Below are 25,851 nucleotides of genomic sequence, written 5' to 3'. Positions count from 1 at the left end.
GTTTTAAAGGGGATGGGGCAGGAAGTGGGCACATCACTATTTGAGATACCTTGTTAATATTCTTTGTTTGTCTTCTCCCTGAGTAGCAAGAATCATAGTTGCTACTCTCACTTTTTTTAAAAGTATCACCCTAAAATATGAAAAATGATGTTTTAAAAGAAAAAAGATTTTCTTAATTGTGTATGTTTTGGACTAATACCAATTATATGTGATAAAACTAGACTAGTTTAATTTTCTGTAGTTAAAAAAATTGAATTAAAACACTCTCAAGTTGGCATCAAGCTGGACACTGGGAGTCTTACCCTGATTATTTTTTCTGAATCAGATGATAAACTGTCATTTATCCTAACTTGGACTGCTGTAATTTTTACGCAAATGTGCTATTCATGGAGTCCTCAGTCTCTCTAGACTTGTCACTATCTTCAAGATTTCTCATTAGTTTTTAAGAGACAGATTGAGCAGCTCTCTGCCTGCCTTTGCCTTCGAGTGTGTTTTATCTCTATAATATGTTAAAACTCTTGACGTGTCTTATCCTAAGTGATAGCACTATTATATAAATGCTGTGCATCTCTCCCATTTTCCACAGTGATTTCTTTCCCATTTTGCCATTTTTCATTATTAGCTCCGTGGAAGTACTAGAATACCATAGCTAAGATAGTCTGAATGATTTGTTGTGCATTTGTCTTACTTTCTGGCTTCTTTCCTTATGCTCTCAGTTCATCTGAAGCCCATGTTTCTAGTTCGACAACTGTATACTGCTTTTTTTTTCCCCACTTGCTTTTTAGTTGTTTTCATTTTTATTGTGATCTCATTCCCCATGTTCCTCTTAATTTTTTGTAATTCTGTAGTTCTACCTTATACTCATAAAGTTCATACCTGGATCAACTTTCTTAGCAAAATTTCAAGGATTCTTTCATCTTCTTGTCATACAAAATGGAGCATCAGAAATAATTGCTGAATATTTTGTTCTCTGTTGCAGGAGTGGTGCTTGGTTGGGTAACTGGGACTGGGACTTCTGCTTTTGCAGTACTTCTAAGTTGTAATTCATAGGAAAAATAAAACATGTTCCAAATGTATACAATAGAATTATAATTCAAAACCTTTGTGCTGAATTGGCAGTATCAGTTAAGTTAACTTAATTGAAGTTCTTGGTACTCATTTGGCAGAAGCAAAATACCAAGTTATGGATTCATAACATGCAAGTTGCCAAATGGAAGTTGTGATCTTTTAACTTTAAGCTATTTTAGATATTTTGGATTTAATTCTGCATTTTAGAAGATAATGGTTTTTTCCTGACACACTAAAGCGTGCAAGTCAAGAGAAATGTAAGTTTGAGAAAATTGGCAACTTTATGATGGCCATGCTTATATTCAGGATAATTCCATTTATGTTTCAGATGTTTTTAATATGTTTTCTTGTTCTAAGACAAACAGGCTTTTGAGCCTATTCCCACAGTTTGCATACTTACATAGCTCTCTAACTTCTTCATAAGCTTAATATAGATATATTGCTGCTCTTCCTTGGAATAATTGGTAAGCATGAACATTGTAAGCATGTTGTGGACACAACTACTCAGAATGGAGTTCTGAGTCTAAAGGGTGTTCCCCATTGCTTCCTAATGGGAATCACCATGGTCCTGACTGCACCATCAGGTTGCTCGCACTGAGCACACGGGGTCCAGGAGAGCCCGGCCCAAGTGGAGTGTCATGGAGAAGCCAGCAGGGAAAACTAGTTTTGTTAGAGGGTTCATATCTGATACAGGAAGTGAAGGTTGGATTAAGAGTACTCTCTCTACAGGTACCTGTGCTAGGGGTTAACAGTGGAAATGAGCAGCATTTCAGTACCAACTAAAACTACTAACCTTAAGCTTTCTGTTACTTTATCGTATCCAAGTTACTTCTGAAAGTATTTGAACCTCACTTTATTTTTTTCATCACTAAAGGAGATGGTTCTCTAAATTTCTAACGTTTTTTGAAATTAATATTTGTTCTGCCTACATCAGTTATACACATAATAAGGAAATCTACATGTATAGTATTTTTTTTTCAAGGAAGTAATTTTATGATAGAAGAAGGAATTTACCCAGTTTGTGTAAAACTGGTATACTTTTTTTTAATGCAAATTTTCAATTGTCTGGGCAATATAAAACAGTCCCCAGATATATTTTTTGTATTAGTTTGTAATATGTTTGCTTGTTTTTCAAAATAATGTAAAAATCTATCAGAATTTTCCAGAAAATGCAACAACAGTAAAATTTATTAAAAACTCTATAATTTTCTGCAAACAGTATCATTTTCCCTGAACTGATATCTAAATAGTGTGTTCATCCTGCAGAAAGCAGGAAAAGAAGTTGAACAATGTTTAACAAACTTTAGCTAAGATGATAAATAATCTATATATGTAGTTATCAACAAATTATGCTTTTTTCATCTGGAACCTCAGCTTATATAAATTGGATCATGTTTCTGGGTTTCTACCATTATTGAAATACTTAATTTGGATTAAGTACTCTCTGAAATAATACTTCACCTAGCATTACCCCATTTGGTCTTTTGAGTTCATAATATAGAAAAGAGTAAAGGTGCAATATGTGATCATCATTCAAAGTGACAGTTCTGCTTTGGAGACCAGTCAAACAACTTTTATTTCTGTCAAGAAGTTAAATGTCTGTTTCTTCCTGTTCCGATTCTGCTTCTTCTTCTGATGAGCCTGTCCAGACACAAAAATGTTCAAAATAAACAGAGAGAGAGACCTTTGTTCTTTTTATTTTTTTTCCTGTCTGTTTTTCTTTAATTTGATATGCTTACAAATTAAAAGCTTTTTAGGATGCTGTGTAGGTCTTCACAATTTTAAAGTTCAGGAGAGTCTTCAGTGAAATGACAAACACTTGTTTCTGCTTTTTGTTTTGTTTAAGTCTTTTAGTCTATTTCTTCTTTTGTCAGTTCATAGAGTCTATATTAGATTTTAAGTACTGTCATAACAGTTTATTATAAAAACCCCAGATGTTTAAGAAATGAGAGATCCTGTGGGCTTTGGGAAAAATAGAGAAATCACTGGGTTTCTTATGAGCTCAGTTCAATTCCCCACTCTCTTTTAAAAAAGTAACATACTTGGCTCTGTTCCCAGCATGATCTGATCAAGGAATGAACGTAGTTTTTGCCTAATGATCAGTTTCTGGACAGATGAACACATACTGTGCAAAAAGCAGAGAATGGAAAAGTATATTAATCCACCTAGTCATGTAGAAAAGTCCTGTTTTCTATGTGCATGCTCATCAGTAATGATCCAGTTTCTTCTACCATCACTCAGAAAAATTTCCATCAATTTAACTATATCCAAGTGTACTGTAGCATTAGTCCCCTGAGAGAAATGTGTGGGTTTCTTCCAAGGGAGTGACTTCTGAGCTCCTACTTTAGTTGGGTGGCGTAGAGATTAGCAAGTGGGTGCTTGGTGTTGTCCACAAGCAGTAAACCCATGATAAGTATTGACTCCATCTTGTTAACACGTTTTCCAGCAACACTGAAATGAGTGATTTTCTACTATAAAGGCATAACAATTCTATAACCCAACCATAGGCTAAATAAAGAAAAGGAAGGTTCATCTTCCTTTGACTTTTCCCAGCATCACTCATAACTTTTATTAGTGGTATCTCCTACTTGATATTGTAAGCAAATCCGCAGCATTAACAAGCTGTACTGTGTGATTATTAATTGTCCCTGCCCTTATATTTCATTTATGTTAAGGTAAATGTGATAAATGAGACAAAAATAAATATTTTTTAAGGGACAGGGAGAAATAGCACAATTTTATAGTAGTAGCTATTGTCTAATATCTGGTCAGGTATTAGATATGCTACATCTTAAAAAAACCCTGAGTTTTACAGTGTGTAGAATTTTACTAATTCATCCATAATTCAGAAGTTTAATCTTGTAGTAATTTAGTGAGGTTTTAATTTAAAATTACTATCCTGAAAATATAAACACTGCGGCATATGTTAGCTGGGATTTTCTTCCTGATTGGTCACAAGTCTTTGTTATTATAGGTTGTGTTAATGTGTATTTATTTTCTTAATCTGTTACAGGTATCAAAGCAGATGAGTTTATGAATAATAAGAAATCACATGAAGTGCAGGTGATGTCAGAGCTGGTAGACAACATAGTGAATTATTGTGGTATAAAGCAGGTATGAAAGGATTTCTTACTGTATGTTACCACATACCTTTCAAATTATTCTCCTTATTGTATGCAAATACATCATTTTGATGTTCTGTCACGGTGGGTTTTATTTTTCCTGTACATAACTGTAGCTAAAGAAGAGCCGTTAGGGCCAAGCTGAAAGACAATTTTGTTCACAAATGTGTAGTTCCAAAGGCGCTGCCTTTGAAGTGGCTCATAATCACTCATGAGTAATTTTAAGAAATTATGATCATCCTCTCTATGTTGAGCAGCAAAAAACTGTACTGCTTTTTGCTATGGACAAGTACTGCCTTGTTTATCAGTATGATATTGCTGGCAATTTTCCGTAAGCATCAGTAGGAGAGCTACCTTATGTCAAGCACACGAGAGTGCCACATAGATACCAGAGTATCTTGAGAGATTTGGAAAGGTCATCTTATTCTGGCACAAGATTTAAATTATTTTCTATTGTTTAATACTGTTGACCTTTATTTAACATGAATTGAGATCTGTCAATTAGGAATTTAGTTATGACCCTTTCAGTTGGAAGAGAGACAAAGTTAAGCAGAGATTTGTGTAGCAGAGTATGTATGAAATACGATTCGTAGAACACCAGTGATAACTGGACACCCAACACCATTATCACCCAGCAATTACTGTATAAGCTGGCCATTTCATACGTCAGATGGCAAGTTCTTCCTTGGATGGTGAAGAATTGCAGGATTCCTTTCTCAAATTTGATTGTAACTTAATCTTTTTTTTTTTAACATGTAATTATGATTGCACAGTGCACTACATTGCTGTTTCATTAAAACTGTGCAGAGTTTTATTTATGGATCTGTTGACAAAACACAAGCAACCCAATAATACTTGACTTTTTTGAGTAGTGTATTTCACATTCTATTAGACAAAAGTACACCAATACCATTTCTTCAGTTTACATGCATACAGGTTTCTTATACGTTTTTGCCGTGTTAAACTTTCTGTTAGATTCCATACCTTAAACCTGTGTTGTGGTAAGGCTAAATTTTTCACTGTCTGTGTAAGCTGAGTTCATTTATTCATTTTAGTCTCTATAGTGCTAGTAACTGGCCAATGTATCTTCATCCTTACTTTAAACTAGAGATGGCTAATGGCTCTGGACACTGCATTTGATTCCTTTCTACATCTGAGCTGCACTTGCTTTCTGTGCAAGGAACCGTAAGTGTAAATGGAGACTAATTTCCTTCAGGCTAGTATTAATTTCCACAAAGATTTGTGAAGAACAAACTATATTTATTTAAAACCAAAGATTAATAAGGTATCTGCCCAGATTTTATGCTGAGTATATTTTCTCTGAGCATTTTTTTCCTAGGTAAATATGTCTGAGTTTAAAATTAATGTACCTGTAGCATCCTGAGGTGCCGTTGCTACTACCGTAGGGAAGGCCCCAAAACTTGGATTCAGCTCTGAATTGCTAAAGCTGAACTTTGGTTAGGAGGTTATTTGGCTCAGACTGAGTTTAATTTAGATAAGTAAATGATACAGTACTCTTGATAGGTTTGGGTCAGGCCTGTGGCATCCTTGGAAACAGAGATCAAAATTCTCAGTCCCGACCATCTGTTTTGTGAGGTATGACTGACGAAGACAAAGTTTTAGGGAGTCTTCTTATAACTGGAATTACCAAGTAAATAGAGCTGCAATTAAGGCCAAATATTACTGGATGAGACATAATCAATGCGTGAGCATCTCTGATTGCTTACAGCAATGGAAGGCAATCTCTCCAGCAGCTCTTTAAGGGCCTGCTGCAGTGACAGGTGTGGGTGCCCTCCTAAAGTGGATGTGCTCTGTAAAGAACAGAAATAGAGTAGCAGCAGATTTGTGAAAGTCTTTTATTCTATCATAAGCATGTTTTTTGACTTGCCAACCTTTTGTTTCAGGCAAGTATTAGTTGTTCAAGTATTGAAGACTTTCATGTGCTGAAAAAGCTGTAGGAGAGTATACTTTGCTTATAATGCAATATTAAATGTTCTCTGCATTTGCTCTAAGATGGTGTTTCATATAGCATTTTCATTTAGATTTAAATAGTTCCTGTGAGATTCAGGAAGGAAAGGAAAGAAAAACCTGTGTTCACAAAGTAAAAAAGTAAAGCCATCTTAATAACTTAACTGGAGTTTCAATGTAGCTGGTTACTAATAAAATCTCAAACCAATCATTATTAAGTATAATGTCAATATGTCAATATGCTGCAATTTCATGCAGGCATAATGCACTTTTATCAGATGGCTTGGAGTATCTTTTTACATAGGATTATTTTTTGAAAAAATTGTAACATTTAATGAAAAATATTTCAGTATATCACTGGATATGAAATACCTACTGCTCTATATTAACTTTTTCCATTTTAGTCATACACCATAGCAACATTTATTTGTGCAAAGTTACAAATCCCTAATATATGAAAAGAGCTTTCCTGTTACCTTGAGAAAAAAAGAAAAACTTCCTTCTCAGTCTTTAAAAAGCAAATCCTTTTGTTTTGGTTTCCTTTCAACTTAAGATGAATACAGCAATTATAAAGTTTTAGGAGAGTTTTTCCTTATTGATTTTTTTTCTATCCTTCTCACAAAACAAAATATATGCAGCATTTAATTAAAAAATCTGGAGCCATGAAAACACATTTTACAACAGCACGTGTCCTCAGGGTGTTTCTTTCCGATATTACAGATCACTGACAGCTTGAAAAATGCCCTCCATCTCACCTCCATAGCCATGATGTGTCACGGGTGGTAGAGGATATTGCTCTCTGTTGATATTTTATAGTGTAGTACAATAAATAGTAAAATAAGAATAAAAGCAAAATTTTAATACCACTGTAATCACTTCTTGTTTCATGATTTGAATTAAAACATTAAAGCAAAATAACTAAAGGGGTTTTTTCCAGTTGTTTACTGCCCCCTTTAAACACTGTTCCTATCATACAAGTGGAACTTTATTTTTTAAAGAAATGCTTGATTAAACTCTGAAAAGAAGCCAGTGTTGATTCCTCTTTGCTTAAGTGCACATTTCTTTTCTTTAATGTATTTGTCAAAGTTTTCCTTGGAAACTGCGGCATGTGCAACAAGACTTGCAATGTGTAATGTAAGGATGATATAATTCTGCATCAGCATCCATTACATTTGTGATTTGGTGCTGGGAAATGTTGGAATGCTTCTGGAGACAAAGTTCTTGACTGCACTGTGCCAGAAACTGTGTTTAAACATAGTACCAAAGGTCTTGTGGACAAGACCTTTGTAGTTTATTATATCATGGAATTTTCATTTTAAAGGTTCATGCTTGACAGATATGCTACAGATTGCCGATTACCTTTCCCTGTGTAATCAAGGGAAGGCAGAGCAGGGAATAATGTAATGCAGTCTATTTTTTTAGTACAAGATCATTGTCTGCTTATTATTAGTCAATTTTTCTTTTCCTTTAAAAACTATTCTCCCAGTACTAATTTAACAATGTATTACTGTTTTCTTTTTACCTGGAAACAACTAAAGAAACTTTCCCCAAACTGCAGCTTGTATCTACAACCACTAGAGGTCACACTTAGGAGTTAGGAATAATTCCCTGTCTGTCTCTTGTGTCCAAATGCTGCTTTTCACAGAAATAATTAAAAACTTCAAGAAGTGGAGGTGTCCATATTCCACATAACTGTAATATCTTTTACATGAAAGAGTAGGTAAAATCATTCCCTGGACAATTTTCTTTCCTTTTTAAATGATAGAATCGCAGAATGAGTAAGGTTTGAAAGGGTGTTCTGGTCCAACCGCTGTTCAGGCAGGGTCATCCTAGAGTACCTTGCACAGGATTGCGTCCAGACGGCTCTTGAATATTTCCAGTGAGAGAGACTCCAAAACCTCTCTGGGCAATCTGTTCTGTGCATGGTCACCTGCCAACTGGATGTAGCACCATTCCCCACCATTTTCTGGGCCCGGCCCTCCAGCCAGTTCCTAACCCAGCACAGAGTGCCCCTGTCCAAGCCGTGGGCTGCCAGCTTTTTCAGGAGTATGTTATGGGAGACGGTGTCAAAGGCTTTGCTGAAGTCCAGACAGACCACATCCACAGCCTTCCCCTCATCCACCAGGCGGGTCACCTGATCATAAAAGGAGATCAGGTTGGTCAGACAGGACCTGCCCTTCTTAAACCTGTGCTGACTGGGTTTAGGAAGGGATGGATCAATGTAGCGTATGCTGCAATTTGTACATAGAGATATCAGTGTAAGCTTTCTTATGAATGTCTGACAGACCAAGAACAAGACAGAGATGTTCTAGAATCAAACACTTTCATCACTTTTCAGCAACATCTACAAAGAGGTCATTGTATCTAGTCAATATAATTTTTGGTAGATACCTGGACAGAAGTGAACGTTATAATTTTTTTTCCTTAGAGAAATGTCATTCTACCAGTTCTTATAAAATATTGTGTTATGTATTTATTACAAATTAAAACATACGTTATGTAAAACTGTGATGATGTACTGAAAGGTCTCAGGTTACTGTTGTTTCTGGTAATATGCTGTATGGGGTTTTCCTTTCTATGTTAGATCAGTCACTGTACTAGCACATGGTATCAACTATAAGACAAACTAAACTGCCAGCTATCACTCATTCCTCCAGAATAGCAGTGGAAAGTAAATGTGACATATGAGCCTCTTTGTTTTATTGCAGATCATCTTCACATTAAACAAAACTGTATGGATTGTTTTCACAAAGTGGGAAAGCAGTATAAATAAGCATTCTGACATAAAAAGGAGTATTAATATCACCTGTCTTTAGGTGACATCTGAAGTGATTACATTAGGCACTGAATCTGAAGATGCTCTTTTCCTGTACACTTAGTGGTAGTAGGCTCCTTGGTATAGGAATTAGGTGCCTAAAGCTGAATAACTGTGAGCGGTTGATTTGCTGACTGTATATCCTGGTCCAGTTTAGCAAAGGCAGATGGAGTTCCTGGTGGTTTGTGCTTATTTTCTTTAGCAGAAGGAAACTTTATGTCAAAAAATATACTGAGAATCTTTCTCAGAAGAGTCAGGATGTACATTGCGTGAGCATTGCAATGTCTTTTTTCTAGAGCGAATCAGTTAAGACTTTATTCTGTGTTTTAAAGTCAGGAGGTGGACCAACAAAGCAAAAGAGCTAAGTGATTGGGAAGGATGGTACTGATAATGTAGCTATTCAATCCATGCTTAATTTTTTAGGAAATTATTTTGCATATGAAGTGTGCCTTGTTGCTCATAATTCTAGCAAATTTTCTTTTCTTTTTTATTTCCCCCCTCCATTATCTAGGTGATTGATATAGGTTCTGGAAAAGGCTACCTGAGTTCATTTTTGTCCATGCAATACAACTTAAAAGTTTATGGAATTGACTCCTCCAACTCCAACACAGATGGTGCTCATGAAAGGAACAGAAAACTGAAGAAACACTGGAGAGCATATCAGAGTCGAGGAAGAACAAACCTCAAAACCCAGAGTTTGGAAAAGACAAATGACAGGCCAGTGGAAAGTGAAATGAAATCTAAAATGATCAATGAAGAGCTCTTAAATAATGCCAAAAGTCTTCAAAGTCGGGACCAAGTGATTATGCAAGATTTAGTTCCTTCTTGTGGTTTCACAGAAATGGGTACATTTGAAACCAGGACAGAAACTGAAGCTGATTTGATGCGTCAGACAAAATCTCATGAGGGCAAACTTTCTGAAGAGGTTCTTGCTATTCTAAATGTTCTGCCTGCTGATGCTGTAGAAGTTTTTTCTTCATCTCATCGTAACTGGGGGGAACTCTGTGAAGAGGAAAAAGTGCAAAGAAAAAAGACATCTCTCAAGACTAAAGCAACAAAGTCGAGTGAATCGAACCTCTATTTACCCTTAACCTCTTGCATCACTGCAGAAACAGAACTCAGTGACATCATAACAGATCTGGAGGTTATTTTACTATACATATTTACTATATTTAGATTGTACATTGTCTGTATTGCCATTTTCATATGTACATAATGTTTACTGGGTGTACACAGGGTGTAAACGAATATTCTAGCACAAAGATGGTTTTCAGCCAGGTAGCAGAAGTACGTCTAGCAAATACAGGTTGTTTTTCTATTTTAATATATGTGTTGGGACTATTTTGAAGCAGCTTTTAGAATTTATGAGGTAGATAATAATCAACTGTCAAAATTAACAGCATATATATTAGCACATTTAATTATTTTACAACTGTCATTATAGATAAAATAAATCTATTATGTAAGGGGTTATATTTATCAAGTATAGGAATATATACTGGAGTTTCAATTTTCCTGAATTTTCTAACTTCTTAAGTCAGCTATCACTGACTGAAAAAGATTTTTCTAATTTCAATCAAACTAGGAAGGCATAGGAGAATTTATTGCGTATAGTACTCAAGATGAAGAGTTTGTAAACAGCGTTTTTATTTTGACTTTCCAGAGTAATTTAATTTAGTAATTTACTAGCTGGCAGAGTTTGTGTCTACCCAAACAAACCCAAACTCAGCTGCCGAAAGACAGTGATACAAGTCTGGAAGCTCTGTGGTTGTATGTTTAGTTCCTACGCCTGAACTAACTAATGTACATTGATTGAGTTAGATGCATTCTGTCTTTTATGGAATGATAAAAACACGCCTATGTGCAGTAGTAACCAAACTACTATATTCCAGGGTGTAATTCGTCTCTGATTCAGGACCATAGGTTTGTGCTGATGGTCCTGTAACTTGGGCAAATAAATGCTACTGAGTATCTGAGAATGTGTGGAGCAAGCTCATGTCTGTATGCAAAAGACACCCTGAGCAGCAGGGTTTGTTGATGAAGCATACACCTTTACATTTGTATCCACTTAGCATGTAATATGTATGATGTAAAAGGTAGAAGAAATCCTATAACACTGCCTTTCTTTATGGTGAAAGAGTAAAGGGGAGGTTTTACTGTTTTGCACATGTATGTACTATGTAATACAGATGCATGAGAAAATCAGATAGACAGGTATCCCAAGTGACTGACCCTGGGCTAATTTCATGTTGATAACCTGGAGAAGGCTCTGGGGAGACCTTATAGCACCTTCCTATACCTAAAGGGGGCCTACAAAAAGACTGGAGAGGGAATTTTTACAAGGGTATGGAGTGATAGGACAAGGGGGAATGGCCTTAAGATGAGGGAGGGTAGGTTTAGGTTTGGTATTAGGAAGAAATTCTTTACTGTAGGGTGGCGAGACACTGGAACAGGTTACTTTGAGAAGCTGTGGATGCTCCGTCCTTGGAAATGTTCAAGGCCAGATGAGATGGGGCTTTGAGCAACCTGATCCACTGGAAGGTGTTCCTCCCCATGGCAGGGGGTTGAAACTACATGATCTTTAAGGTCCCTTCCAACCCTAACCGTTCCATGATTCTGTAATTCTGTGATTAATAAATATGGATGAAATTCAAAGCAACACCATGTTTACTGTGCAGATTCCAACTAATAATGCCAGAAGGGAAATATCTTGTTATGAATGGTGAGAAGAGGGAAAATTTTGATGGAGAAATGGAAGGAAAAGGGAAATTGCAGAAAAAAGAAAGCAGGAAATAGAATGGACAGAAGAACAGAGCATCTGAAGCTGAAGTTCTTCCTTTGTACCTTGGAACAAAATGGCCATTTGTTGAATAGGAGCAGGCATACTGAGAAATTGTGCCAGTACTACAGTTTTGGAAATAACAAAGCCTGCTCTTCACCTTCCATCTGTATTTAGGAAGTAGTTTTGATTTCAGCAACTTAAAGGTGCAGAAATTCCATTGATATGTCCATCCAGATTTACAGCAGTAAATCTTAAGTAAGAAAAAGAAGTAGCAGTGGTACTAATAACAAGAACAGGACAGCTAGGAAAGACGAGAAAATGGCCTGTGTCCAGTCAACATGTAGATGTTCCATGCAGCTGTTGTTCATAGTCTTGAACCTCTCATGTCTCATGGTTGGTTTTCACGGTGTTTTTTTAGCACTGAAGACCTTTTATGAATATTGAAAAATTCTAGGATAGAACAGCAGGAGTCTTTGTGGAGTTGTGTATTTTTGCCCTACAGCTCACTAACCATTTGCAGATTATTCGGATTTTGGAGTTTGTTATTATTCATACTCTTTCAGTTGATGAGGGAGATGCTTTATTATTGCCTCTTTTTTTAAATTTTTCTTTCTAGGACTGTGTGATGGTGGGTCTACATACATGTGGAGATCTGGCTGCAAATACACTACGTATTTTTGCTGCCAAACCTGAAGTCAAAGCAGTTTGCAGTGTGGGCTGCTGCTACCATCTGTTGTCAGAACAATTTGAAAACCAAGAAGGTAAATCTGAGCTTAACTTGTGGCTGCAAGTTTGCATATTGAGAGTATTATACCTTTTAAAAACCTCCTTGTGTTTTTTCCTTTCCATTGGCTTATTTAGAACTGGTTTTAATAATATTATGTGGGTCATTCACTCCCGGATGCCCTGTAGCTTTTCCGTTATGCCAATATTCCTAATATTCTTACTGAGATTAGTGCATAATGTTTTTATGTGGTTATGCATACAGCTGGGTTTATTCCATTGCTTCACTTATAAATGTGGAGGCTTTTTTGGTCCAGTATGTTTCTCTCCTTTCAAAATATTTTGTACCAGACTCTGTCCTTGGGTGTCTACATGCAACATCCTGTTATATTGAGTTGTACATATACAACTATGAGGAGAATTAAGTTCTTGTAATGTAAGGTAATACTCAAAAAACCACCAATTTTGGTGCTGTGATCTGGGTCATTGCCAGTTTAAACCGTCATGTACCTACATAACAGTTTTTCTTGGGGACACAATCTGAAAATTATTTTGGGATTCACACTATAGGCAAATTTTCCTTCGAATGTGAAGGTTTTTCATTTTTGATAGAAAGTTGGTATTTTTAGTTGGAAGTTCTTTTACCTGAAATTCTGCATAATGATAAACATTTAAGCAGCTGGCTTTCCTGAAGCAAGTGGTACATAGCTGAGCTGTCTAAATGACCAGATGCCAAAGTCCTAGAACCTGATCATTATATCAAGCAAACCTGAGAAAGGGGTGGATTGGCAAATTTTATTTCAGCTCTTTCAGAGAACTTCACAGACAGAAAGGCAGGTGAAACCCAGCTGTTGCTCTTTAACAGTTAGCTGCTCAGGCTGTCTGTTCCAGACTGATCGTGACATATACTAGCTCTTGCTTACTTTAATAATCTTTTCATGTTGTTTTTGTTTTGCTCTGCAACAATTTTAAAGTGTTTTTGAAGTGTATTAGTTATTTCACAATACTTCAACTCACTCCAAAACCAAAAGGAAAATACAATTGAAGTCCCTAAGTCATAGAAATGCAATTAGTAAAAAAACATACAATTCCTTTTACACCAGAGCTTTAAGAAATTAAGAACTTTCCATGTACTTGTGTTTGAGTCTGAGTGTCTGAAACATTTGGTTGTTTCTTATTATTGCGAAGAGGACATGGCTTCCTGTTCTAGCTGTAGGATTATGTTTTCCAGACCAGATTATTATTACTCAGACACCACCAAAGAATCAGGTGTTCTAAGTTCAAACAAACAGATATACACGCATGGTAATAAGAGAAACTGCAGTTTAATAGCAGTATGGAAATGAAGCCAAATTGCATGTTGGAATTTCTAGCTGTTTGATTTTTCTCAGCTTGAAGGATAAAAATTTGGACAGAATAAAAGAAAATTACAGTATTTTTTTCTTGGAAAAGAACACATCATGCCAGTGATGCTGAAAAAAATAGATTTTTTTTTTTTTTTGGTACTGTTACTATGAGGGTGCATATTCTAAGATCTTTAATGCTGTTGTATTCCCCTACTAAGTCATGCAGTGTGTGGCTTGTTCATAAATGTGCAGTGGGGAGCTAAGAGTGCAAGGACTGACAATATCTAAGATTTCTTCAAAGGAAAAATGAGAAAGAGTTCGGACTATATCATGTATCTGCTCTACCTGTGCATGGATTTCAAACTGACAAAGCATTCTAGGGGGTGCTAGAGGACTCTGTAACTAATCAGATGATATTGATCCAACAATTCACTTGTACAAGCAGTAAACTAATTTCTCTTGCAACTGTCTGATGCAAGTGAATTTTGGTACTGCTTCCAGAATGGACCAAATCATAGCATTTAATTAGCAAGTGGCTTCTGGAGGTTATCTGGACTGGATGATGGTGCAAGGCAGGGCAAACGTAGAGTGTGTTATTCAGGGCCTTGTCCATTCATGTTTTGTATACCTCCAAGGGCAGTGATTTAGCAATCCATTTCAATGTTTGCCCTCACCGTGAAATTCTTTTCCTCATATCTATTCAGAATTTGCAGCTTTTGTGCATTATCTATTGTCTTTTTCATTTTTCACCACCGAGAAAAGTCCAGCTTAATCTTTTCTGTTCCCTTTCCTTTATGTAGTCGAAAATAGCAGTTAGATCCCTCCTTGACCTTTTCTGCAGCCCTTTAGTCCTCTTGCCACAGAAAAATTCATTTCCGTAAGTCATAGTGGTGGGCTGGAGAGCCCAAAGAAGCACTCTAGATACTCTCACAGGTTCTAAAAAGGGGGAATAATCACATCCCTTAGCCTGCAGGCTTCACTATCAAGCTTCAGAGTAGTACCAGTTTTCTGCCTCCTTTAGAGTCCACCTGTCTGAGTCATATCTTTCCATTTTTTCTGTAAAGACACTTGCTGAAAGAGTTGCTAAAGTCAAGGTAAACTATGACTGTGCCTTTCCCTACTTCATGGAACCAGTCACTGCATCACAGAAGGCAGTAGTTTATCAGTCCCTTGTAAATTCCTGCCCCCTGTTCTCAATCTCCTTGTTCTTCACAGGCCTGGGCATGGTTTCCAGGAAAATTTTCTCCATAAGCTTATTGAGACTTACTGAGTTTATTCAGGTCAGATTGAAGGTGGGTGTGGTCTTTGCCTTTTTCCTGTAATTGGAAACTTCCCTTGATAGACATAACCTGTCAAAGGTGATAGAGTGTGGTCTTCATGTGGCACCGGTCATTTCTCTCATCCTGAAATGCATCCCATCTGGTCACGTGCAGTTGTGTATTTCCAGTTTGCCTGTGTGGTCCTTGGGCCAATATTGTCTCTACTGTAGGTAGTACTTCACTTGCCCGGGCTCTGACACTAAGCTCAGGGAAGCTACTGGATGATTGAGGCATCAATCAGAGATTGCAGAGACCTGTAGAAGCTTTACATGGAGAGACTAGTTTGAATATTAGGATGCAGTGATGGATAGGAGATCTTCCTAAGAAGCAAAGAGGATTGGCCAGAATTTGCTGCAACACAGGAAAACACTTGTTTGAAATCAGTCCCGTATGCAAGGTTTTGCCTGCAAGGACACAGTGGGAAGTTGTGTTATAAAGCATTTTATAGTTATTTTGTCTTGACTTAGTGGCTTCAAAGTTTTAAAAACTCTTAAAAATATCATTACTCTATTTTATATTTATATTATTTTTTTACCCTCCTTCAAAGTTTTTTATTTTCTCGAGCTGTGCACCCTTAAAGTCAAGGTTGTGGCCAAATTCTAAGTTTCAGTTAATAAGCTCTTGGAAAATTCTAAGTAGTTTTACTTTGACTCTCTCTAAGGAGAATTGTCTGTTTATATAGAGATTCTTCTAGGGATAAAATATACATAGCCATTAGCATAATTTATTCCTTTTATGTTTTTCTTCCCTGTTACTGCATTGGATAGTCAATTACATCAGAGTAGTAAGGATTTTACTATTTATTAGAGACTTTTTACATACACCCATTTACATAATGAGCCATTATGGCAGATTTCTGGAAAATTTCAGTCTACTCAATGATTTTTAGGGTTAGAACAGTAAGCATCAGGAGAATAACCACAGGGTGTGATTAGACTGTAACAATTGATGAAATTAACAAGGATCTGAATAGTTACTATTTATAAGTATTTGAGAGTTTGAAATAAGACATAGGTGTAGTTGTATAGGTACTTTCAGTGATAGCTCTTTTTGAGGTTGGCTTGAGTACTGCAAATCATGAACTCCAGCTTTTGTAAGGATTTCTAAAGTCAGGTCACTGCTGGGCACAGGGGTTCTAGAGCCCTCTGGAAGCTGTGGAGAGTAGCTTCTCAACAATGCACTCTGGAAGAAGTCAGCAAAGCTTTTGCAGGATAAACTTTAAGCCTTAAAGGCTAGTGAACATAATTGAGGGAAACAAAAGGGTTGCAAAGGGTAGTCAGACTTCACATACAGAATTTTATCAGATTTGTGAAACCTGAAAAGGCCTTGAGTAAGGTGGATTCAGAGGAAAAACTTTGAAACTGAATTTTCTGAAGGATTCCTTATGCAAACAGAATGGCTTCATATCACTCCATTCCACTGAAATATGAAAGATTGCTTACTGTTTCAGAGTATTAAAGTACAGATGATTTATGTGTTTCCTAGGTATATTTTCACAGACATTCCATAGCCAGTGTCTTAAAATAGGTAACTCTGACTTGTAATCTCTCTTGAGTTGGGTTCATTTCTCCCAATGGTTTAAACCAGCACATATGGCCAAGACTTAGTCTTTCCCATGAAGGAAAAAGGCAATTAAGTAGTTTATCTGCTTTGTTTGGAATAACAGAAGTAGGCTGAGAATCTATGATGTCATGGAAGATAGATGCTATGGAGGACTGAAAAAGGTTATTTGTGTTTTAGTACTACCTTGACGAAGTTTCTGACTGTATACAAAGAGACAAAGTAGGATGTATGTGAACAAATTTGAGGAGGGTAACAAAGAATAATTTCCGCTGAAAAGTCTCAGAAGAAAAATGACTTTTCAACCCACTGAATTACATCATCAGTCAAAAGCAATTAGGTTTAGGGTTGGGATTCAGAGAGCCACAAAGCCTCTAGGGACACCAGGGCTGGAGAAGGCATGCCAAGAGGAGCACGACATTGCACCAACATGACTGCCTCCACACCTTTCTGATTTGGGTCGTCTCATGGAACTCGAGTCAAACTTATTTTTCTAGTAACAGTAAAACTGTTGGTCTGTTGTGTTATAAAGACCATATTTTACTGTAAAGCTTTGTGAAGTAAAATTTACACGTTAACACCCTAGAAGTTGTATTATTATTCTTAGATGAAAATCTATAGATGGGCTAGTATTAAAGGTATTATAGAAGCTTGTCCCATTCTCTTGGATTTCCTTGTAATCATCTGTGAACATACAGAATTATTAGCTGTTAAAAGGGTTTTACCTTTATCTTACTTCTACTATCATATATTTTTTCTATAACTATTAAAAAATAGAAACATCAATATAAAATTGCTGATGTTTTATTACAATATTTGCAGCAGTTTTTTTATTAGATGTGTGATTTAGTCTTTTTTAGAATTAGCTTGGAGGTAAATTTATAGCAATTTAACTAATACGTTCTAGGATTATACCCCAACATAGCTTCAGTTCAGCTCATAAAATGATTACCTAAATTTCCCCATTTTGTTAAGTGTTCATGGAAGGAGTTCTGTCTGATTCTGTACTGAATTATAACATGATTGCTTCATGCACTGTTGAACACTCGAGCTGTTTACTGTGAAATCTTCCATGGAATCCCTGTACTTTAGATGTTTCTTGAGTGTTTTTGGAGATTTATACAGTTTAGAACAGCTGTTGTGTTCTCAGATAGAAGCACAATAAGGTATTTAGTGAGCTATATAATATTAAGTATATCTGAAAGTAGTTGCAGGCATTAAAAGAATTTCCAGGGGTTTAAAATGTAGCTTGTAAATATATGAACTTTATAGTGATATATTAATGCCTCAGTGTGCTTGAGAGTGGATCGGATATGAAAAACTAAATAGAACTTAAGGCAATATTGTAGATGTGTGGTCAACTTTGAATATACACAAAAAATTCACTTGAAGCATGAGTTTCTCTCGCTTTTTCTCCTACTTTACAGTTTCAGTAATTTAAATGAAGATGGTGCTTTGCCTGATTATCTTTTTCAAAGGTGTCATAAATTCCTCAGTATTATGCATGAGTACACTGCACTGATATTGGGATTGTAGCTGAGAGGGTAGTAACTTTAAGTTGCATGAATGATTAATTTACCTGGAGGACGGTGTAAATTAGAAGGGATTTGCTTTAAAAGATCAATGATTTCGTCTTTCTAACCCAGTTTTCAAATTTTTATTTTGAAATATTTTAACATTTGTATTAGAAAGGCTTTTTAGTGTGAATCATACAATAGCAACCATGGCAGTCATTTTCTTTGAAGAAAAATAATATACTTAATAAGTTCCTACTACCATCCCTGCAATAGAAATACCCATGTACTCATGTACTCATAATTAGACTTGAAGTTAATTAATGTTTTAGAGCTTATCATGAGGCACTTAGAAATCTTAGCACATTCCTAGTGCTGAAATCAGTTGTAAGTTGTTTTATCAAATTACATATTTATTTTTAAAGAATTTTCTTTCTCCTTCTGCTAATCATTCAGAATTAAAATCCTGTTCTTAAATCATGGTACTCAAATCAGTATTCACCTGCTATGAGCCTCTGACATTCCTCAGGGCTAAAAAGGGAGCAAAGTGTGAAGTTGTGTGCAGAAGATTACCAGCTTGCTGTTACTCTCTAGAGATCGGCTGAGACTGGGCACTAGAAAACCAAGGGCTTTGCGGGGGGAGGGTTCTTTATAGTTCTTTTTCTTTGCTTAACTTTTATTGAATGAATTCTACTTAAATGTATCTCAGACTGTTGGTAAATTTGAAGTTCTATTTCTGCTGTCCTCTTTTTAACCCCATTACATGATTTATTCTTAAATATGCCCCAGTCACCTTCCTGTGCTAAAAAGCCAGGATCCCAGCCAATTTGTAGGGTTTTTTAAGAAAGTAGTAATTCTTATTCAGCATTCTAAAAAATCAGCTGACAAATGTGCTAATGAAAACTCTAAACATTTAAAGCTAAGTATTAAGAACATCTATAAAGTAATCTCTGTACTTTAGTTTCCCCACATTTGCGTTAGTATTAAACATGAAGAATTGTGTTGTTATTTAAAATACAAATGATACTGAAACAAACTGAGCACAGATTGTGATGCAAATGCTTCTTGATGTTTTGAAGAAACAGCAAGAGCCTTTGCAGCTGCTCTTTTCCGGAAAACAAACATTCTGCCTTGAAGCAGAACAGTCTTTCAAAATTGGAATAAACAAATGCACATTGTTCTGTGTGATGCTTAAAAGATGTTTATGATAGAATAAGAACACAATGAGAAGTCCTGCTGCATGGAGTGACTGTCTGGCCTATATCTTGTGACTCATGCTGTAGCATGAGGTGCCAGGAGGATTTGCAAACTTTTCTCTTGTCCCTTTGTTTTTTTCAGTGGATTTTTGTAAAGGACATTACATTCACTTAAAATTGTTTTGGAAAATGTGAAATTATCAGAAAGTCAGCATAAACCAAAAACATGTGTTACAGCAAAACATGTTTTTTATAGCACTACCACAGGTTTTTGTAATGGATGAGAACAATTAAGTGTTTCTGCTACCATTAACTACTGTTCTTCTTGCCCAATCCATTGTGCATTCTGTAAGTAAGAGAAAAAGTTGTGCCTTTTTTTTCCCTCCATTTTGCAGAATGCTGCGACAAAGTGTGGGGATTTCCCATGTGTCAGTACTTGAAGGACAAAGGCTGGTGTTGTGGTCGCAATGCTAGAATGTCAGCATGCTTGGTATGATTCCCCTTCTTCTCTTTTTCCTACTGAGAGCTTTGTCCAGATGTTATAGAATTCATTGTTTTTGGCTTCTAATCCTAAAGCCATGACTTTAATCCAAGACTATACAGAATAACATCATTAATGTTGTAAGCATGATAAATTATATCTAAAAAAATAGTATTGACCTTTCAGCTTTATATATTTTATGCTTGCTAAAGGCATGAAAAAATGAGTAGTGACAGAAGTGCATTTTAAGACTGTACAGAAAGGCCAAACCGTTGCTGAAACCTAAACAAGGTAACCCCTCAGGATAACAGTTCCTAGCCAAGGACTTAGGGGGAAACAAGGTAATTGTCAAAGGATTGCAATCAGTAACTCCCCCAATGCCTTCATGATTCATAATATTGAATGTTCTGACTGTTTAAAACTTGAACAAACCTGCCCATTCCGAAAACTAGAAGAGCTCTAAAATCCATGAGGCTTAAGAATCTGGAAACATTTTTTTTTAACAGAGCACTGAGAGATTAAATACTTTTAAAGACCTAGCCTCATCAAGATAGATTGATGAGCTGTTGTCTAATTTGAAAAAACAGATAGGTACTGAAAATTTCAACCACTTTTAGTTAGAAGATCACTATTCCTTCCCTTTATTAATTTTTAATTTCTGGTATCATAATGAATCACATCAGGTTATGGCTAGCCTCTGCTGCTTGCTCTGTACCTCTGTTACAGAGAACAGTGTAGACTAAAGACTCAGTATAGGCTAATGTATTGAGCTTACAGAAACTTGAACTAGCATGATCATTAAATGCTATCAGAAGAAAGTATAGGAGGACAGTTGTTTAGTATTCATAAGGCTTAAATGTGTTACCCTTGGAAAGTAAAAGAAAAGAATTGTTCATTTTAGAGATGTTGCTATAAAACATCACAAAAAATTGCTTTCTAAAGAGATTTGCCTTTTCTCTTTTTCTTGTGTCATACAATACCTTCCTCAGTTGACACATTAGCCATTTCCTCTCCTATTCCATTTCTTTTGGAAAAAGTTTGGGCTGTTTTTCAACAATGTTAGGAAGATAAATTTTGTAACCAAATGAGCCCCAGGAGACAGTACTGTTCATGCCATATATATCTATTTTAGATTTCTCAGAAATCACAGAAATTTGGCAGTTAAAAGCTTTTTTTGTTTAAATATGCACAAAAGGCAAAGAGTTCTCTTGTGTCACTAGATACTTCTACTGTTAAGAGTGTAATTCTGTATATGCATTTTTCATGACTAGGATTTTCCTTGCCTTCTAGGAGGTACAAGAGAGCCACTAGGCACGATCTTTCTAGGGGTAAAGGCTGGCCAGGAGAGACTCAGTCTGCTGAGCAATGACACTCGGCATTCAAATTCATTGATGTGCCAAGGGTCAAAGGTGTTGGGTGAGAGTTTGATTTTCAGACCCATACAATACATGTTAGAACCCACATCCATCTCCTAAGCAGCAGCATATTCATGCTGGTATGAGAGCTATAGCTTACACAGCAAAAGAGAAACATCACAGTTGGCCAAAGTCACGAATGAACTACATCTACTTGGACTGTGTTTAAAGAACAGTCCGAAATACAAGGTTAGTTCTATAACTAGGAGAAGGAGGAGTGGATGACTGAGTAACAAGCAGTCTTATTTAGTGTAGTGAAGTTTGGGGACTAAAGGAAAATGACCTGTAAGTGGTGAGGCATTTCTGGTTTGCTGTTTAATTTGATGTAATATCAAATAATTTACTGAGTTTTTTGTCTTTATTTCTTCTACAATCTTTAAAACTCGTTTAAAATTTTATAGGTACAGTATCTTTTCAACTGTGAAGGGATATTCCATGCTTCTAATTATTTGTCATTTTTTGTCACTGTGGATCATAAAAATCAAGTAGTCTTTAGCATCTACATCAGCATTTATAGTATGAAGAATCTAGTGGAAAATAATGCACAGTATTTTAAACTGCAGTCTTTCTGAAGTTTTATTTGATTTAACTTTATATGCAACAGTTCAATTTATCTGAGTACTAGGGATTAAAACTAATATTGTACATTGAATGAGTGTTTACTTTTAAATAGTCAAATATGCAAAGTGAATTATTTGTATTTCAGTAGGAACAGACTCAAGAAAAATGCATTTCTTTGTAGTATTTTCACTGAAAGTAATCCTCTGAAATTCTGGTACAAGACAAAGAAAAACAAACAAATTTTGCGTGTATCTAGTTCCACACAGTCAGATGTTGTTAGTTCTCCTGTAAATAAACCAAAATAACAGGAGTAGCTGATTAAGAGTACCTAAAGGTATTAACACTTTAAAGTGTGCAAGCTTGTGTTATGTCACTCCATTAGTCTTTCAACATGTCATCTCCTCTGACTTTTATACAATGTGTTTATAAAATGTTATGATAAAGAATAAACATATCAGCAATTTAATTCCTTGACTCTTAAAGGCTTTGGAGCGAGTTGCAGTTGGCCAAATGGTAAGTAATATTGTTTATTTTAGCCATTCTAAGATAAAATGTGTTCTCCTCCTTTGAATGTTCTTAATCCATGGCCTTTTATTGAACTCCTGCATATCTGGAATCTAAAATACTGGCATATACTACGTCAAATCCTGATAGATAGCATGTGTCATCATGAAATCACATTTTTATTGCTGTGGTTGTACTTAGTTTTCTTTTGACAATTAAGAGTCTGAGGAAAAAAAGCACAGCTTAAAATTTAAGGCATTAAAATACCATTCCTAACTTCCTTCACTATCTTTCAGCTAGTAAATAAATTCAGTGCAAATGTCCTTCTGATAACCCTGGTTTGGATCACTCTATCCCAATGTTTTATCAACTAATGTAAAAATAGACATTGTTATGACAAAAGCTTGAACCTGTTAGAAACATCATCATTCTCATTTTTATCCCTGTATATTTTTTCCCTGTGAATATTTTGAATTATTGTTGTGCAAGTTATCCTTTAGGGGATGGTGGACACCAACTGTGCAAGTATTTAAAAGGCAAGCCTGAGAGACTTCTTTCTAAATGTAAGCCCACTGACCCTAGTAGTTTTTTCCTGTAAATTTTTAATTGACAATCTTTAACTATTTTTATGCAAACAGATCTTCCATACACAAAGATATGACATTTTCAGTATGTTCTTTTTTTTTAGCATAGTACTTTCTGCATGGTTCAGACTACAGTGTATGATGATTCAGCTAGAGAATTATGCCTTTTGTATTCAAAACAGCTTAGCTAAATTTTTATTTATTTTGCATATTAGAATTTGGATCATGATCAGTATGCTTTCCTCTGTTCTTTTTCCCTCCATCAACCTTTGATCTTCAGAGTTTGAGTTTATTTTTTTTTCTTGCATTTATGGTTATGTTAGAATCTGACCCAAATACATAATTTTGACTGGATGCAAGAATGTTAGTAAATTGTCCTCTTAAATCTGTTCTGACTGATTTTAAAGAACTCAAGTCAATAAGTCATTAAGGAAACCAATACTGATTTTGTTACTCTGATCCTTATTTCAGTGCCAATTTTAAATCCTTGCTGTTGTAAAATTTTTTGCAGCTGCCTACAGAATCATTGTTTTATCGAGCTGTTCTTCAGGTTATTATAGAAGAAATGTATGGTGTTACGAAAAGGTAGGAAGCTCTGAATTCACAGAATACCAACCACAGATCTGATTCTCTTCCACCTCTATTCTATAGAGAAAGTATTTTGTATATAGACATTAGTATTAAAATGCAGGAAAGATTTACTCATCCTAAATCTATATCACAAATTTATTGCCCTTCCTTTACCTGTAGCTGAAGTAGGTCCTCTTTGGTACTGGATACATGGGTGAAACATATCTTCACCAGAGAACACTCAGCAAATTTACTAAAAAGTCAGTGTAATCCTGGGCTACCCTGTCATGCAGAGGGCCTGGCAGCTTTAATACTGCAGAAGGGAAAAGGCATTTCTATTTGTCCTGAGAAAAAATGCTGAAAGCTCAATGGCCATGATGGCTGTAAAGAGCTACTCACTGCCTCTGCCTACCCTGGCAAGTGCTGCCTCCTTGTAGAATGGGATTTGGAGAGCTGCTGCTGAGGATCTGACATCTGCATTGTACTCTTTCTTGTGGTTGTAGTTGGATTAGATTTTATCTAATTCTGGGGGATGTATACCTGTTAACACTTGGAGCATGTCCAGAAGCACACCTTCCAGTTTAATTTAGTTTGAAAATAACCCATTTTTTGAGCTCTGATACTATTCCACAGTGTGAACTAAGGCATGAGAGGTGGGGAAAAATTCACTTCAGCAGTATACTCCAGATCTAAAATAAATGCTTATGCTGATACCCCCAAAACTTGTGCTAAATGTAGAGTCAGACAGCTTACCCTTCAAAAGGTCAAATTCCTGAAAGAAGAAATACTTCTTTATTTTAAAATTACATAAAATATCACACAAAAAATCATGGCAGCTAAATTGTAGAGAAAAGAAAAAGTGTGAGATAGATGTTTTATTTGTTAAAGGAAGTAATTAAGATTATACTTTTGAAATTAAAGCAATGGCTACCTTGGAAAGACCTCCCCCACCCCCAGTTTTGTTTTTGAACATGATGTTATATGGCATGGAATATCCCTATGGCCTGTTCTGTTCAGCCCTCCTGGTTGTGTTCCCTCTGCACTTCTTGTGCACCTTCAGCCTACTCACTGAGAGGCAGAGAGAGGAACAGAGAAGGCCTTGATACTGTGCAATCACTGTTTGGCAGTAGCTGAAACATTGGTGTGTTACCAGCACTGTTTTAATCACAAAGCCAAAGCACAGCACTGTATGGGCTACTGTGAAGTTCTATCCCAGACAGATCCAGAAAACATCTCTTCCCCAGTAGCTTGTTATAAGAGTCAGATGCCCGTCTTCCTAAGAATGACATAACAGCATAATCATTAACTGATTTCCAGACTGCATCAGCCCAAATGTTCAGGTGTATCTCAGTATTAAATATAACAACAGAAAAGATTCTCAGTGAATGGGGGTCCTTGACAGCTAAACACATTAGAACTGCCACTGAGTGAAGTCTTTCTGTTGACCTGAGTAGATGTTAGTTCTGGTTTTTAGATAAGGAGGTAGGGTTTTACTAAGAGTAAAGAAGAGGAAAGGTTTTAAACTAAGATATTTCTATCCTATATTTCACTGGGAGGGTGGGGAGGAGTGTATTTCTTGTTAAGTTATTCAGTAGCTGAAAATTCTATATCTGAAAATTTAACTCCTACACTGCACATCTGGAAGAGGAATTATGCTAGGGTACAGTCAAGAAAATGAATTCAGACTAACAAAAACTTTGCATGTTGTTTCTCCAAGATATTTTAAACACAGAGAAGAGGAAAAAAACTTGAGTGGCCTGTTGGGATTCTTCCTATGTATTTTTTTTTCCAGTTTTTATGCATTATTTTAACATGTTTTCTGAAAAAAAAAAAAAACAAAACAAACCACATTTTGGGCTGCCTACAAAAGCAGACTATTCAGTTGTAAGCAGGAGAAAATTCTGGCATCATTTAATGAAATAAAAATTGCAGGGATAAGAACACAAGGTAACAAGCAAAGTGGCATTTGCTCAGTCCAGCGGTTAATGATAAATAAATTACAGCAACATTATAATAAATTATAGAAGGAAATATCTGTCAGCAGAAATAAGAATTTTGTCACTCATATAGGGAAATAAAAATATTAGTGAAGAAATTAAAAACAAGCTTCAACTAACTTTCAAATTTTTACATAATAACCTTACTACAACTGTAATACAATTATAAAATTGCTGTGTCTAGAAATTACTTCAAGTATTACCTTGATTGTTTTAAGTTGAAGGAGGAAAAAGGGCAGTTGTTACTAACTTCGCAGTAGTAACCGTCCAACTGATTTATTTCTCCCGAGTTAAAAATTAAGTTAAAAATACATGAATTTCTGTTG

At 35.9% G+C, this 25,851-nt stretch overlaps 1 protein-coding gene across 8 annotated transcripts in view; it reads left to right on the top strand.

The window, feature by feature from the left end:
• METTL25 (methyltransferase like 25) overlaps positions 1-25,851 on the top strand; it is a 44,589-nt gene that overhangs the window by 6,930 nt on the left and 11,808 nt on the right. For 6 of the 8 annotated variants that reach the window (XM_051770051.1, XM_051770049.1, XM_051770048.1 and 3 more), the window contains 6 exons: positions 4,082-4,182; positions 9,485-10,117; positions 12,372-12,516; positions 19,809-19,903; positions 22,354-22,383; positions 23,470-23,543. In XM_051770051.1, the coding sequence (XP_051626011.1) occupies positions 4,082-4,182; positions 9,485-10,117; positions 12,372-12,516; positions 19,809-19,903; positions 22,354-22,383; positions 23,470-23,543 (1,078 nt within the window). Of the gene's footprint in view, positions 1-979; positions 1,119-4,081; positions 4,183-9,484; positions 10,118-12,371; positions 12,517-19,808; positions 19,904-22,353; positions 22,384-23,469; positions 23,544-25,851 lie in introns of all 8 variants that reach the window. The other 2 variants (XM_051770053.1, XM_051770047.1) reach the window with 2 other exon arrangements.

This window comes from Manacus candei, unplaced genomic scaffold, assembly GCF_025592945.1.
Source record: "Manacus candei isolate 608988 ecotype Guabito, Panama unplaced genomic scaffold, ASM2559294v1 h1tg000114l, whole genome shotgun sequence".
Taxonomy (NCBI): Eukaryota; Metazoa; Chordata; class Aves; order Passeriformes; family Pipridae; genus Manacus; species Manacus candei.
Note: the sequence above shows the minus strand (reverse complement) of the source record. Positions and strands in the feature narration are given on the sequence as shown.